Here is a 14088-nt window from a genome sequence, read left to right on the forward strand (position 1 = left end):
GAAAAGTGCTGCTACAGTCAGACCTGCCTGAAGCCGGGGACAACGCTAAACGCCAACGCCACAGTCCCTCCAGCTCTCTTTAGAGTATATCATACCTCTTTCTGAACAGCGCTTTAGATCTTACAGGTGCACATAAAGGTTTAAATGTCTTCAAACTATGCAAGTCACAGGTGCACGAGTACACAATACAAAATCATCTGTACAAAGTGTAAAAAAAAAAACATTTTGGCGCCAGCCTTGAGCTGTAAACACAGAGAGGGACATGAAGTAGGAGAGTACAGAGAGCTGTTTGGAGCAGGAACATAGATACCGCAAGGCTGGGTTGCGTAGGTCTGGGTGGTGAGCGGTGGTCCATGTCTTAGCAGTTGATAGCAGGGTTGTGATTGGACTGGTGAGGGGAAAAACTAAGAGTCATTTCACAGAAGAGAATCACTGTCCTTTTCTCACATTTCACTGTGAGACTCTTTTACGGATGGTCTGTCTTTAAGTGAGACAGAAATGGTGTAAATCCTATGGGAGATACAACGAGAGAAAAGTTAAACTATGCAGTTTTAACTCTTGATCTAGTAACCTGTAAATGTTAAACTATGCAGTTTAACCTCAAACTAGTAACCAGTGAAACAAAATAAACGTAAACTACACCGTTTTAACTGTTGATCTACAATCTGTTCAGAGGAATAGAAAGTAGAAGAGAAAGTAATAATACCTTGACTTTTTAAAATGTCTACACTTCTTCAGGACTTGGAAACAGGAGGATTTTGCACAGGAGCGTTTCAGGTTAATAACTTGGTAGATGATGGGGTTGTACATGGCAGAGGACTTAGCCAGCAGAGTGGGGATCACAGAGACAGAGATAGGCACTGAGTCGGGCTCGCCAAACGCAGACACCACTGAGACCACTGCATACGGGATCCACGCTATCAAGAAACCAGCACAGATCAACATCGCCACCTGGAGGACATAAGTAGAACCACATCACAGGTCTGTTCCACAATAGTAAAAGCATCTCTGAGGTAAGGTTCCGTGTATATACACACACACACGGACACGGATACACACACACACACACACACACACACACACACACACACACACACACACACACACACACACACACACACACACACACACACACACACACACACACACCTTGGTCAGTTTCATCTCCAGGCTATGGCTGTTCTTGTTCCTGGTGTCAAAGTGGGAGATCTCTTTAGCTGAGGAGTTGACCTTGAAGATTATCATAACATAGGAGAAGACGATGATGCCGGTGGGGAAGATAAGGCAGAAGAAGAGGATGGCCATGACGAAGCTCTGGCCCGCCACGGAGGTCTGGGCCAGCCACCAGTCCAGGGTACAGGAAGTGCCAAATGGCTCTGGTGCGTAGCTGCCCCAGCCCACCAGGGGCATGGTGGCCCAGAAGCCTGCGTAGAGCCAGACAAACACCAGACACAGGAAGGCATGGTGCCTCATCAGCCAAGTACCTGTGGGCAGAATTTTGGGCAGAGGGATTGATCATTTATTGGTTCATTATCACAATAAAGTGTTTATTCAAACTGTTCAGATATCACAGATCACTCAAAAGTGCTAATTATTCATTCTAATAAAGGTCTTGTGTTACTGTAAATCTAACACAAACTGAGAGCATAGCCCACTGTACCGTATCTGAGATGACAGATCTTGAGGTATCGGTCTAGGCTAACTACGGTCATGGTGATGAGGCTGCCAACACCGAAGAAGAAGCCAGCCCAACCATAGAAACGACAGCCCTCCCAACCAAACAGCCAGCGGTGGGAGAAACTGGACGCCACAAAGAACGGTTTCCCTGTGACTTCAAGAGGAAACACAGAGACGTTACCACCTCAGATGATCACTGTGTGCTGTAAAGACATGGGAATGTACAGTACCAGTCAAAAGTTTGAACACACCTATTCATTTAAGGGTTTTTCTTTATTTTTACTATTTTATTCATTGTAGAATAATAGTGAGACATCAAAGCGATGAAATAACACTTATGGAAGGAATCATGTAGTAACCAAAAAAGTGTTAAACAAATCCAAATATATTTTATGTTTAAGATTCTTCAAAGTAGCCACCCTTTGCCTTGATGGCAGCTTTGCACACTCTTGGCATTCTCTCAACCAGCTTCACCTGGAATGCTTTTCCAACAGTCTTGAGGGGGTTTCCACATATGCTGAGCACTTGTTGGCTGCTTTTCATTCAATCTGCGGTCCAACTCATCCCAAACCATCTCAAATGGGTTGAGGTCAAGTGATTGTGGAGGCCAGGTCATCTGATGCAGCACTCCATCTCCTTCTTGGTCAAATAGCCCTTACACGGTGTGTCTTGGGTAATTGTTCTATTGAAAAACAAATTGTACTCCCACTAAGCGCAAACTAGATGGAATGGCGTATCGCTGCAGAATGCTGTGGTAGCCATGCTGGTGAAGTGTGCCTTGAACTCTAAATAAATCACAGACAGTGTCACCAGCAAGCACCCCCACACCATCACACCTCCTCCTGGATGCTTCACGGTGTGAACCACACATGCAGAGATCATCGTTCAACTACTCTGCGTCTCACAAAGACACGGCGGTTGGAACCCAAAATCTCAGACCAAAGGACAGATTTCCACCAGTCTAATGTCCATTGCTCTTGTTTCTTGGCCCAAACAAGTCTCTTCTTCTTATTGGTGTCCTTTACTAGTGGTTTCTTTGCAGAAATTTGACCATGAAGGCCTGATTCACCCAGTCTTTTCTGAACAGTTGATGTTGAGATGTGTCAGTTACTTGAACTCTGTGAAGCATTTATTTGGGCTGCAATTTCTGAGGCTGGTAACTCCAATTAACTTATCTTCTGCAACTCTGGGTCTTCCTTTCCTGTGGTGGTCCTCGTGAGAGCCAGTCTCATCATAGCACTTGATGGTTTTTGTGACTGCACTTGAAGAAACTTTCAAAGTTCTTGACATTTTCGGGATTGACTGACTTTCATGTCATAAAGTAATGATGGACCGTTATTTCTTTTTGCTTATTTGAGCTATTCTTGCCATAATAAGGACTTGGTCTTTTACCAAATAGAGCTATCTTCTGTATACCACCCCTACCATGTCACAACACAACTGATTGGCTCAAATTCATGAAGAAGGAAAGAAATTCCACAAATTAACATTTAACAAGGCAAACCTGCTAATTGAAATGCATTCCAAGTGACTACCTGATGAAGCTGGTTGAGAGAATGCCAAGAGTGTGCAAAGCTGTCATCAAGGTAACGAGTGGCTACTTTGAAGAATATCACATTTTAAATATATTTTAGTTTTGTTTAACACTTTTTTGGTTACTACATGACTCCATGTGTTATTTCAGCTTTAATGTCTTCAGTATTATTCTACAATGTAGAAAATAGAATAAAGAAATATCCTTGAATGAGCAGGTGCATCCAAACTTTGACTGGTACTGTATAGTATGCATGTACAGTAATGTAGTAGTCATGAGAATGTATGAGAATCACAATGAAAACCATCGTCTTCATCCACTTCACAGAAAACAAGTGCTGTTTTTTTCAGATCCCTCAATGATCAAATCAAATCAAAGGTTATTTGTCACGTGTGCCGAATACAACAGTGAAATGCTTACTTACAGGCCCTAAGCAACAGTGCAACTTTTAAGTAAAAAATAGGTATTAGGTGAACAATAGATAAGTAAAAAAATAAAAACAACAGTAAAAAGAGTGAAAAATAACAGTAGCGAGGCTATATACAGTAGCGAGGCTATAAAAGTAGCGGAGGCTATATACAGGCACCGGTTAGTCGGGTAAATTGTAGTAGTACGGTTGAAGTCGGAAGTTTACATACACCTTAGCCAACTACATTTAAACTCAGTTTTCCACAATTCCTGACATTTAATCATAGTAAAAACCCTGTCTTAGGTCAGTTAGGATCACCACTTTATTTTAAGAATGTGAATTGTCAGAATAATAGTAGAGAGAATTATTTATTTCAGCTTTTATTTCTTTCATCACATTCCCAGTGGGTCAGAAGTTTACATACACTCAATTAGTATTTGATAGCATTGCCTTTAAATTGCTTTACTTGGGTCAAACGTTGCGGGTAGCCTTTTGGCCCATTTCTCCTGACAGAGCTGGTGTAACTGAATCAGGTTTGTAGGCCTTCTTGCTCGCACAAGCTTTTTCAGTTCTGCCCACAAATTTTCTATGGGATTGAGGTCAGGACTTTGTGATGGCCACTCCAATACCTTGACTTTGTTGTCCTTAAGCCATTTTGCCACAACTTTGGATGTATGCTTGGGGTCACTGTCCATTTGGAAGACCCATTTGCGACCAAGCTTCAACTTCCTGACTGATGTCTTGAGATGTTGCTTCAATATATCCACATCATTTTCCATCTGCAAGATGCCATCTATTTTGTGAAGTGCACCAGTCCCTCCTGCAGCAAAGCACCCCCACAACATGATGCTGCCACCCCCGTGCTTCATGGTTGGGATGGTGTTTTTCGGCTTGCAAGCCTCCCCTTTCTATTCCAAACATAACGATGGTCATTATGGCCAAACAGTTCCATTTTTGTTTCATCAGACCAGAGGACATTTCTCCAAAAGTACGATCTTTGTCCCCATGTTCAGTTGCAAACCATAGTCTGGCTTTTTTTATGGCGGTTTTGGAGCAGTGGCTTCTTCCTTGCTGAGCGGCCTTTCAGGTTATGTTGATATAGGACTCGTTTTGCTGTGGATATAGACACTTTTGTACCTGTTTCCTCCAGCATCTTCACAAGGTCCTTTTGCTGCTGTTCTGGGATTGATTTGCACTTTTCGCAACAAAGTACATTCATCTCTAGGAGACAGAACGCATCTCCTTTCTGAGCGGTATGGCGGCTGTGTGGTCCCATGGAGTTAATACTTGCGTACTATTGTTTGTACAGATGAACGTGGTACCTTCGGGCATTTGGAAATTGTTTCCAAGGATGAACCAGACTTGTGGAGGTCTACCATTTTTTGATTTTACCATGATGTCAAGCAAAGAGGCACTGAGTTTGAAGGTAGGCCTTGAAATACATCCACAGGTACACCTCCAATTGTCTCAAATTATGTCAATTAGCCTATCAGAAGCTTCTAAAGCCATGACATCCTTTTTTGGAATTTTCCAAGCTGTTTAAAGGCACAGTCAACTTAGTGTATGCAAACTTCTGACCCAATGGAATTGTGATGTGAAATAATCTATCTGTAAACAATTGTTGGAAAAATGACTTGTGTCATGCACAAAGTAGATGTTCTAACCGACTGGCCAAAACAAAGGATTGTTAACAAGAAATTTGTGGAGTTGTTGAAAAACAAGTTTTAATGACTCCAACCTAAGTGTACGTAAACTTCCGACTTCAACTGTATGTAAGTGTAGGTATGGTTAAAGTAACTATGCATATATGATAAACAGAGAATGGCAGTAGTGTAAAAGAGGGGCTAGCTGGTGGTGGGTGGCAGGACACAATGTAGATAGTCCGGGTAGCCAATGTGCGGGGGCACCGATTAGTCGGGCTAATTGAGGTAGTATGTACATGAATGTATTGTTAAAAGTGACTATACATATATGATAAACAGAGAGTAGCAGCAACGTCAAAGAGGGGTTGGGAGGTGGGACAATGCCAATAGTCCAGGTAGCCATTTGATTACCTGTTCAGGAGTATTATGGCTTAGGGGTAAAAGCTGTTGAGAAGCCTTTTGGTCCTAGACTTGGCGCTCCAGTATTGCTTGTCATGCAGTAGTAAAGAGAACAGTCTATGACTGGGGTGGCTGGGGTCTTTGGAAATGTTTAGGGCCTTCCTCTGACACCGCCTGGTGTTGAGGTCCTGGATGGCAGACAGCTTAGCCCCAGTGATGTACTGGGCTGTACACACTACCCTCTGTAGTGCCTTTCAGTCGGAGGCCGAGCAGTTGCCGTAGCAGGCAATGATGCAACCAGTCATGTCAGTCAGTCAGGATGCTCTCGATGTTGCAGCTGTAGAACCTTTTGAGGATCTGAGGACCCATGACAAATCTTTAGTATCCTGAGGGGTAATAGGCTTTGTCGTGCCCTCTTCACGACTGTCTTGGTGTGTTTGGACCATTCTAGTTTGTTGGTGATGTGGACACCAAGGAACTTGAAGCTCTCCACCTACTCCACTACAGCCTCGTCGATGAGAATGGGGCGTGTTCGGTCCTCCTTTTCCTGTAGTCCACAACCATCTGCATTGTCTTGATTACGTTGAGGCATAGGTTGTTATTCTGGCACCACCCGGCCAGGTCTCTGACCTCTTCCCTATAGGCTGTCTCGTCGTTGTCGGTGATCAGTTGTGTCATCTGCAAACTTAATGATGGTGTTGGAGTTGTGTCTGGCCACGCAGTCGTGGGTGAACAGAGAGTACAGGAGGGGACTGAGCACGCACCCCTGAGGGGCTCCAGTGTTTAGGATCAGCATGGCGGATGTGTTGCTACCTACCCTCACCACTTGGGGGTGGCCCGTTAGGAAGTCCAGGAGAGAGGAGTTTAGTCCCAGGATCCTTAGCTTAGTGATGAGCTTTGAGGGTACTATGGTGTTGAACCCTGAGCTGTAGTCAATTAATAGCATTCTCATGTAGGTGTTCCTTTTGTCCAGGTGGGAAAGGGCAGTGTGGAGTGCAATATACAGTGCCTTGCGAAAGTATTTGGCCCCCTTGAACTTTGCGACCTTTTGCCACATTTCAGGCTTCAAACATAAAGATATAAAACTGTATTTTTTTGTGAAGAATCAACAACAAGTGGGACACTGTCATGAAGTGGAACTACATTTATTGGATATTTCAAACTTTTTTAACAAATCAAAAACTGAAAAATTGGGCGTGCAAAATTATTCAGCCCCTTTACTTTCAGTGCAGCAAACTCTCTCCAGAAGTTCAGTGAGGATCTCTGAATGATCCAATGTTGACCTAAATGACTAATGATGATAAATACAATCCACCTGTGTGTAATCAAGTCTCCGTATAAATGCACCTGCACTGTGATAGTCTCAGAGGTCCGTTAAAAGCGCAGAGAGCATCATGAAGAACAAGGAACACACCAGGCAGGTCCGAGATACTGTTGTGAAGAAGTTTAAAGCCGGATTTGGATACAAAAAGATTTCCCAAGCTTTAAACATCCCAAGGAGCACTGTGCAAGCGATAATATTGAAATGGAAGGAGTATCAGACCACTGCAAATCTACCAAGACCTGGCCGTCCCTCTAAACTTTCAGCTCATACAAGGAGAAGACTGATCAGAGATGCAGCCAAGAGGCCCATGATCACTCTGGATGAACTGCAGAGATCTACAGCTGAGGTGGGAGACTCTGTCCATAGGACAACAATCAGTCGTATATTGCACAAATCTGGCCTTTATGGAAGAGTGGCAAGAAGAAAGCTATTTCTTAAAGATATCCATAAAAAGTGTCGTTTAAAGTTTGCCACAAGCCACCTGGGAGACACACCAAACATGTGGAAGAAGGTGCTCTGGTCAGATGAAACCAAAATTGAACTTTTTGGCAACAATGCAAAACGTTATGTTTGGCGTAAAAGCAACACAGCTCATCACTCTCAACACACCATCCCCACTGTCAAACATGGTGGTGGCAGCATCATGGTTTAGGCCTGCTTTTCTTCAGCAGGGACAGGGAAGATGGTTAAAATTGATGGGAAGATGGATGGAGCCAAATACGGGACCATTCTGGAAGAAAACCTGATGGAGTCTGCAAAAGACCTGAGACTGGGACGGAGATTTGTCTTCCAACAAGACAATGATCCAAAACATAAAGCAAAATCTACAATGGAATGGTTCAAAAATAAACATATCCAGGTGTTAGAATGGCCAAGTCAAAGTCCAGACCTGAATCCAATCGAGAATCTGTGGAAAGAACTGAAAACTGCTGTTCACAAATGCTCTCCATCCAACCTCACTGAGCTTGAGCTGTTTTGCAAGGAGGAATGGGAAAAAATGTCAGTCTCTCGATGTGCAAAACTGATAGAAACATACCCCAAGCGACTTACAGCTGTAATCGCAGCAAAAGGTGGCGCTACAAAGTATTAACTCAAGGGGGCTGAATAATTTTGCACGCCCAATTTTTCAGTTTTTGATTTGTTAAAAAAGTTTGAAATATCCAATAAATGTCGTTCCACTTCATGATTGTGTCCCACTTGTTGTTGATTCTTCACAAAAAAATACAGTTTTATATCTTTATGTTTGAAGCCTGAAATGTGGCAAAAGGTCGCAAAGTTCAAGGGGGCCGAATACTTTCGCAAGGCACTGTAGATTGCATCATTTGTGGATCTGTTTGGGCTGTATGCAAATTGGAGTGGGTCCAGGGTTTCTGGGATAATGGTGTTAATGTGAGCCATTACCAGCCTTTCAAAGCACTTCATGGCTACGGACATAAGTGCTATGGGTCTGTAGTCATTTGGGCAGGTTGCCTTAGTGTTCTTGGGCACAGGGATTAGGGTGGTCTGCTTGAAACAGATATAGTATATTAACAATCCCAGTGATGTACTGGGCTGTACACACTACCCTCTGTAGTGCCTTTCAGTCGGAGGCCGAGCAGTTGCCGTAGCAGGCAATGATGCAACCAGTCATGTCAGTCAGTCAGGATGCTCTCGATGTTGCAGCTGTAGAACCTTTTGAGGATCTGAGGACCCATGACAAATCTTTAGTATCCTGAGGGGTAATAGGCTTTGTCGTGCCCTCTTCACGACTGTCTTGGTGTGTTTGGACCATTCTAGTTTGTTGGTGATGTGGACACCAAGGAACTTGAAGCTCTCCACCTACTCCACTACAGCCTCGTCGATGAGAATGGGGCGTGTTCGGTCCTCCTTTTCCTGTAGTCCACAACCATCTGCATTGTCTTGATTACGTTGAGGCATAGGTTGTTATTCTGGCACCACCCGGCCAGGTCTCTGACCTCTTCCCTATAGGCTGTCTCGTCGTTGTCGGTGATCAGTTGTGTCATCTGCAAACTTAATGATGGTGTTGGAGTTGTGTCTGGCCACGCAGTCGTGGGTGAACAGAGAGTACAGGAGGGGACTGAGCACGCACCCCTGAGGGGCTCCAGTGTTTAGGATCAGCATGGCGGATGTGTTGCTACCTACCCTCACCACTTGGGGGTGGCCCGTTAGGAAGTCCAGGAGAGAGGAGTTTAGTCCCAGGATCCTTAGCTTAGTGATGAGCTTTGAGGGTACTATGGTGTTGAACCCTGAGCTGTAGTCAATTAATAGCATTCTCATGTAGGTGTTCCTTTTGTCCAGGTGGGAAAGGGCAGTGTGGAGTGCAATATACAGTGCCTTGCGAAAGTATTTGGCCCCCTTGAACTTTGCGACCTTTTGCCACATTTCAGGCTTCAAACATAAAGATATAAAACTGTATTTTTTTGTGAAGAATCAACAACAAGTGGGACACTGTCATGAAGTGGAACTACATTTATTGGATATTTCAAACTTTTTTAACAAATCAAAAACTGAAAAATTGGGCGTGCAAAATTATTCAGCCCCTTTACTTTCAGTGCAGCAAACTCTCTCCAGAAGTTCAGTGAGGATCTCTGAATGATCCAATGTTGACCTAAATGACTAATGATGATAAATACAATCCACCTGTGTGTAATCAAGTCTCCGTATAAATGCACCTGCACTGTGATAGTCTCAGAGGTCCGTTAAAAGCGCAGAGAGCATCATGAAGAACAAGGAACACACCAGGCAGGTCCGAGATACTGTTGTGAAGAAGTTTAAAGCCGGATTTGGATACAAAAAGATTTCCCAAGCTTTAAACATCCCAAGGAGCACTGTGCAAGCGATAATATTGAAATGGAAGGAGTATCAGACCACTGCAAATCTACCAAGACCTGGCCGTCCCTCTAAACTTTCAGCTCATACAAGGAGAAGACTGATTAGAGATGCAGCCAAGAGGCCCATGATCACTCTGGATGAACTGCAGAGATCTACAGCTGAGGTGGGAGACTCTGTCCATAGGACAACAATCAGTCGTATATTGCACAAATCTGGCCTTTATGGAAGAGTGGCAAGAAGAAAGCTATTTCTTAAAGATATCCATAAAAAGTGTCGTTTAAAGTTTGCCACAAGCCACCTGGGAGACACACCAAACATGTGGAAGAAGGTGCTCTGGTCAGATGAAACCAAAATTGAACTTTTTGGCAACAATGCAAAACGTTATGTTTGGCGTAAAAGCAACACAGCTCATCACTCTCAACACACCATCCCCACTGTCAAACATGGTGGTGGCAGCATCATGGTTTAGGCCTGCTTTTCTTCAGCAGGGACAGGGAAGATGGTTAAAATTGATGGGAAGATGGATGGAGCCAAATACGGGACCATTCTGGAAGAAAACCTGATGGAGTCTGCAAAAGACCTGAGACTGGGACGGAGATTTGTCTTCCAACAAGACAATGATCCAAAACATAAAGCAAAATCTACAATGGAATGGTTCAAAAATAAACATATCCAGGTGTTAGAATGGCCAAGTCAAAGTCCAGACCTGAATCCAATCGAGAATCTGTGGAAAGAACTGAAAACTGCTGTTCACAAATGCTCTCCATCCAACCTCACTGAGCTTGAGCTGTTTTGCAAGGAGGAATGGGAAAAAATGTCAGTCTCTCGATGTGCAAAACTGATAGAAACATACCCCAAGCGACTTACAGCTGTAATCGCAGCAAAAGGTGGCGCTACAAAGTATTAACTCAAGGGGGCTGAATAATTTTGCACGCCCAATTTTTCAGTTTTTGATTTGTTAAAAAAGTTTGAAATATCCAATAAATGTCGTTCCACTTCATGATTGTGTCCCACTTGTTGTTGATTCTTCACAAAAAAATACAGTTTTATATCTTTATGTTTGAAGCCTGAAATGTGGCAAAAGGTCGCAAAGTTCAAGGGGGCCGAATACTTTCGCAAGGCACTGTAGATTGCATCATTTGTGGATCTGTTTGGGCTGTATGCAAATTGGAGTGGGTCCAGGGTTTCTGGGATAATGGTGTTAATGTGAGCCATTACCAGCCTTTCAAAGCACTTCATGGCTACGGACATAAGTGCTATGGGTCTGTAGTCATTTGGGCAGGTTGCCTTAGTGTTCTTGGGCACAGGGATTAGGGTGGTCTGCTTGAAACAGATATAGTATATTAACAATCCTGAGGCAAAGCATGTGACAGAAGAGCTGATCATAAATAGTGTTTCCCAGTGCCCTATATCGTTCCCATCATTGTGTGAAGAGACATCCTCACTGCACCCGTCTGACGCCACAGAGGTCCAGCAAGTAAAGCTGTACTCTCTACCAACTCTCATAGTTAGCAATAGACTCTTTGTCTCAGTTCATGATTTCTACAGTATCAGGTTAAAATGACGACCAAACAAAATGGACTTTCAACCATTCTGGACCTTCTGGGCCATTCTAGGTCATTCTGGAACATTCTGGACCTCTGATATTCCCAAAATGCAAATCTGGCAGACACAAATAGATTATGCCTGTTGTCTTCTGTGGACAATGGTTCTAATCCTAGAGAGCAATACGAACGTCTCATACAGAGGGACGTAGTTGGCCCAGACACAGATAAACAAGTGAGAATCCTGTGGTTGTATGAGGCACAGAGAGCTGGCCAGAACTTGTTCTGAGACAGAGCGACACACTGTTGTGAATTCTGCTTCTGGCTGGGTCACAGCTATGACTTATTGAGGTACTAAAATATTCACAATAAATGTTATTTTTTAAACTACATTTCTTAACTAAGACGACTGTTTGCAATGGAACTAAATCTCTTGTACATCAAAGGCCTAGTCTATCGATGTGTTGTGATCAACAGGCCATGTGGAGTAACTTTGGCGTTAATGTGATGCTGTTCCTCTAATATCCATATGGTGGTGATAAAGGACCAATTTCAGGTTTAGCCACAATTTAGCATTCTCTAGTATTGAGTTATCAAACATGCCTAAAAAGGTAAATGATTGAGAGAAATATTGGCCTGTTACGTTAATATTAATTTTCAAGGAATTGATGGAACATGCATCAATAGTTCTCAAAGAGAGACAGGAGTGTAATTAGGCACTCCACACCCAACAATGAAATATCAATGTAATATAGTTCAACAATGGTGATTAAGACAGAGAGAGACTGGGATATTAGGTGTGGAGGTTTTTGACATCCACCCACAGACCTGGGATCAGATGATGAGACTTCAAACAATGATGTCAGTTGTATGATGTCTATGATTTTAAAACAACTCTGTGGTTCTCTCTCCCTATTTCTCTTTCTTTGTTGTCATTATATTCCACCACTTCATCTTCTTCCATCCATGACAACCATTCCCATGTGTCAGGATGTACAGCCGAGAATGTTAATGCCTCGCTAACATTGCTCATATACATGCTGTTCTGAATTTAAATACACAGAATACACGGGACTAATCCACCGGACAATGTTCTGTGCAGAGACTCACTGTAAATGGACATACTTTATGAAAAGCCTGCGGAATGGTTTACCTGATATGCCAAAGTCAAAGATGGCTAAGTTAACTGTCATGAGCTCAGGTGGCCTTAGCTTTGTCTTGCGTTTGATGGTCATGTATATAACATAGCCATTTCCTGTGGCAGACAGGATCCCTGCAGAGAAAACAGAGGACAAGAGGAATACATGACAAGTTGTAAAAATGCAACCTGACAGGGTGTACCTATAAGTTGGTTCATTTACATACTTAGGCCTATGGCATAATTGGTTTAATTATAAGGTTTAATTGGTTTAATTATAATGTCGTAATACTATCCCTATTAATACGTGAGATTTTGCCCTGTGTGTGTTTATCTCTAGAGCCTTGATACATGATCATGATGCATGCCCTACTGTTAAGTTAAAAAAGACAGGTGGGTTGTGGGTAAAGGCAGTGTACATGCATGTTTGGGTTGATCACTTTTTGACTACTGTCTACTTTCACAAGAAAACAAAGGTTTTTGACATCCACCCTCAGTCTGAAATTATCAATATGCTTTTAAGTAATTGATATCCATGCACAAAAGAAAGGAATAAATAATTTGTCATCTCTATGACTTTTGCTTTGACTCATGTCTACACACCCACTATGTGTGTGACACAAGTTGTGCTAATTACATGTGACAACACATTGAATGGACTCCGATTACACATGACAACTTATTTGTATTCCTATTGATGCTCTTCGTTGTTGCTCATCTGTCCTTCACAAACATGTATTTATTTGTCAATAACAACGTCAGTCTGCTGATAACAGCTTAACCTTCCTCCATGGTCCCTGTCCCCTTACTGGACTGGAATCAGTGGTAGACAGGCTGTATCCTCTGCTCTATTCTAGGTGATATGAGTGGATACGGTATGAAGGGCAGAATCTCTAGTGCTCATTCTCCAGTGAATGTGTCTCATTCTCCCATTCACTCTGGACTGCATCAGCTGAATGACCCTGTTTCACACACAAAGCAATTTATTGAGATAAATTCAAAGAAAAGATAAATGAAATATCTCTTTCATTTGACTGCTATCATATGATAAACAGATTAGAAAAAAATATCAAATGAGGTTCCAGTTTGTTTGTTTTTTCAGTGATGAAGGTGGGCATAGGATCTGGACTGAACATCTTGGAGTAAAATCCAATTCTTATTCCATTTCAAATAGATCAGGATATGTAGATATGTATGTATATATTTTAGGGTGGTAGGTAGCCTAGTGGTTAGAGTGTTGGGCCCAGCGGTGACAACATAAAAATCTGTTGTTCTGCCCCTGAACAACACAGTTAACACACTGTTCCTTGGTAAGTCAACAGGGTAAATATGAATTTGTTCTTCACTGACTTGCCTAGTTATGTATATGGGGCATGAAGAAACATTATTGTGTTACTTTTTTTAGTATACATATTTTAAATTCAGTAAATATTTTCTTAACTCTATTTTCTTAAAACTGCATTGTTGGTTAAGGGCTTGTATGTAAGCATTTCACGGTAAGGTGAGATTGTATTTGGCTCATGTTGTATTTGGCTCATGATCATTTGAATGTCCTGAACTTGTTTCGTGGGACTGGGAGGTCAACAGG

At 42.6% G+C, this 14088-nt stretch overlaps 1 protein-coding gene across 1 annotated transcript in view; it reads right to left on the minus strand.

Moving 5' to 3' along the window:
* Window positions 1-427: 427 nt before the first annotated feature.
* The window catches only part of LOC139415610 (opsin-5-like), a 34654-nt gene continuing 20993 nt past the window's right edge, over window positions 428-14088 (minus strand). Inside the window, exons 3-7 of the mRNA XM_071163724.1 lie at window positions 12516-12635; window positions 1661-1831; window positions 1150-1484; window positions 707-951; window positions 428-510 (exon numbers count right to left, since the gene is read on the minus strand). Coding sequence (XP_071019825.1) covers window positions 444-510; window positions 707-951; window positions 1150-1484; window positions 1661-1831; window positions 12516-12635 — 938 coding nt within the window. The 3' untranslated portion in view covers window positions 428-443. The remainder of the gene's footprint in view (window positions 511-706; window positions 952-1149; window positions 1485-1660; window positions 1832-12515; window positions 12636-14088) is intronic.

Source organism: Oncorhynchus clarkii, chromosome 8, assembly GCF_045791955.1.
Source record: "Oncorhynchus clarkii lewisi isolate Uvic-CL-2024 chromosome 8, UVic_Ocla_1.0, whole genome shotgun sequence".
Taxonomy (NCBI): Eukaryota; Metazoa; Chordata; class Actinopteri; order Salmoniformes; family Salmonidae; genus Oncorhynchus; species Oncorhynchus clarkii.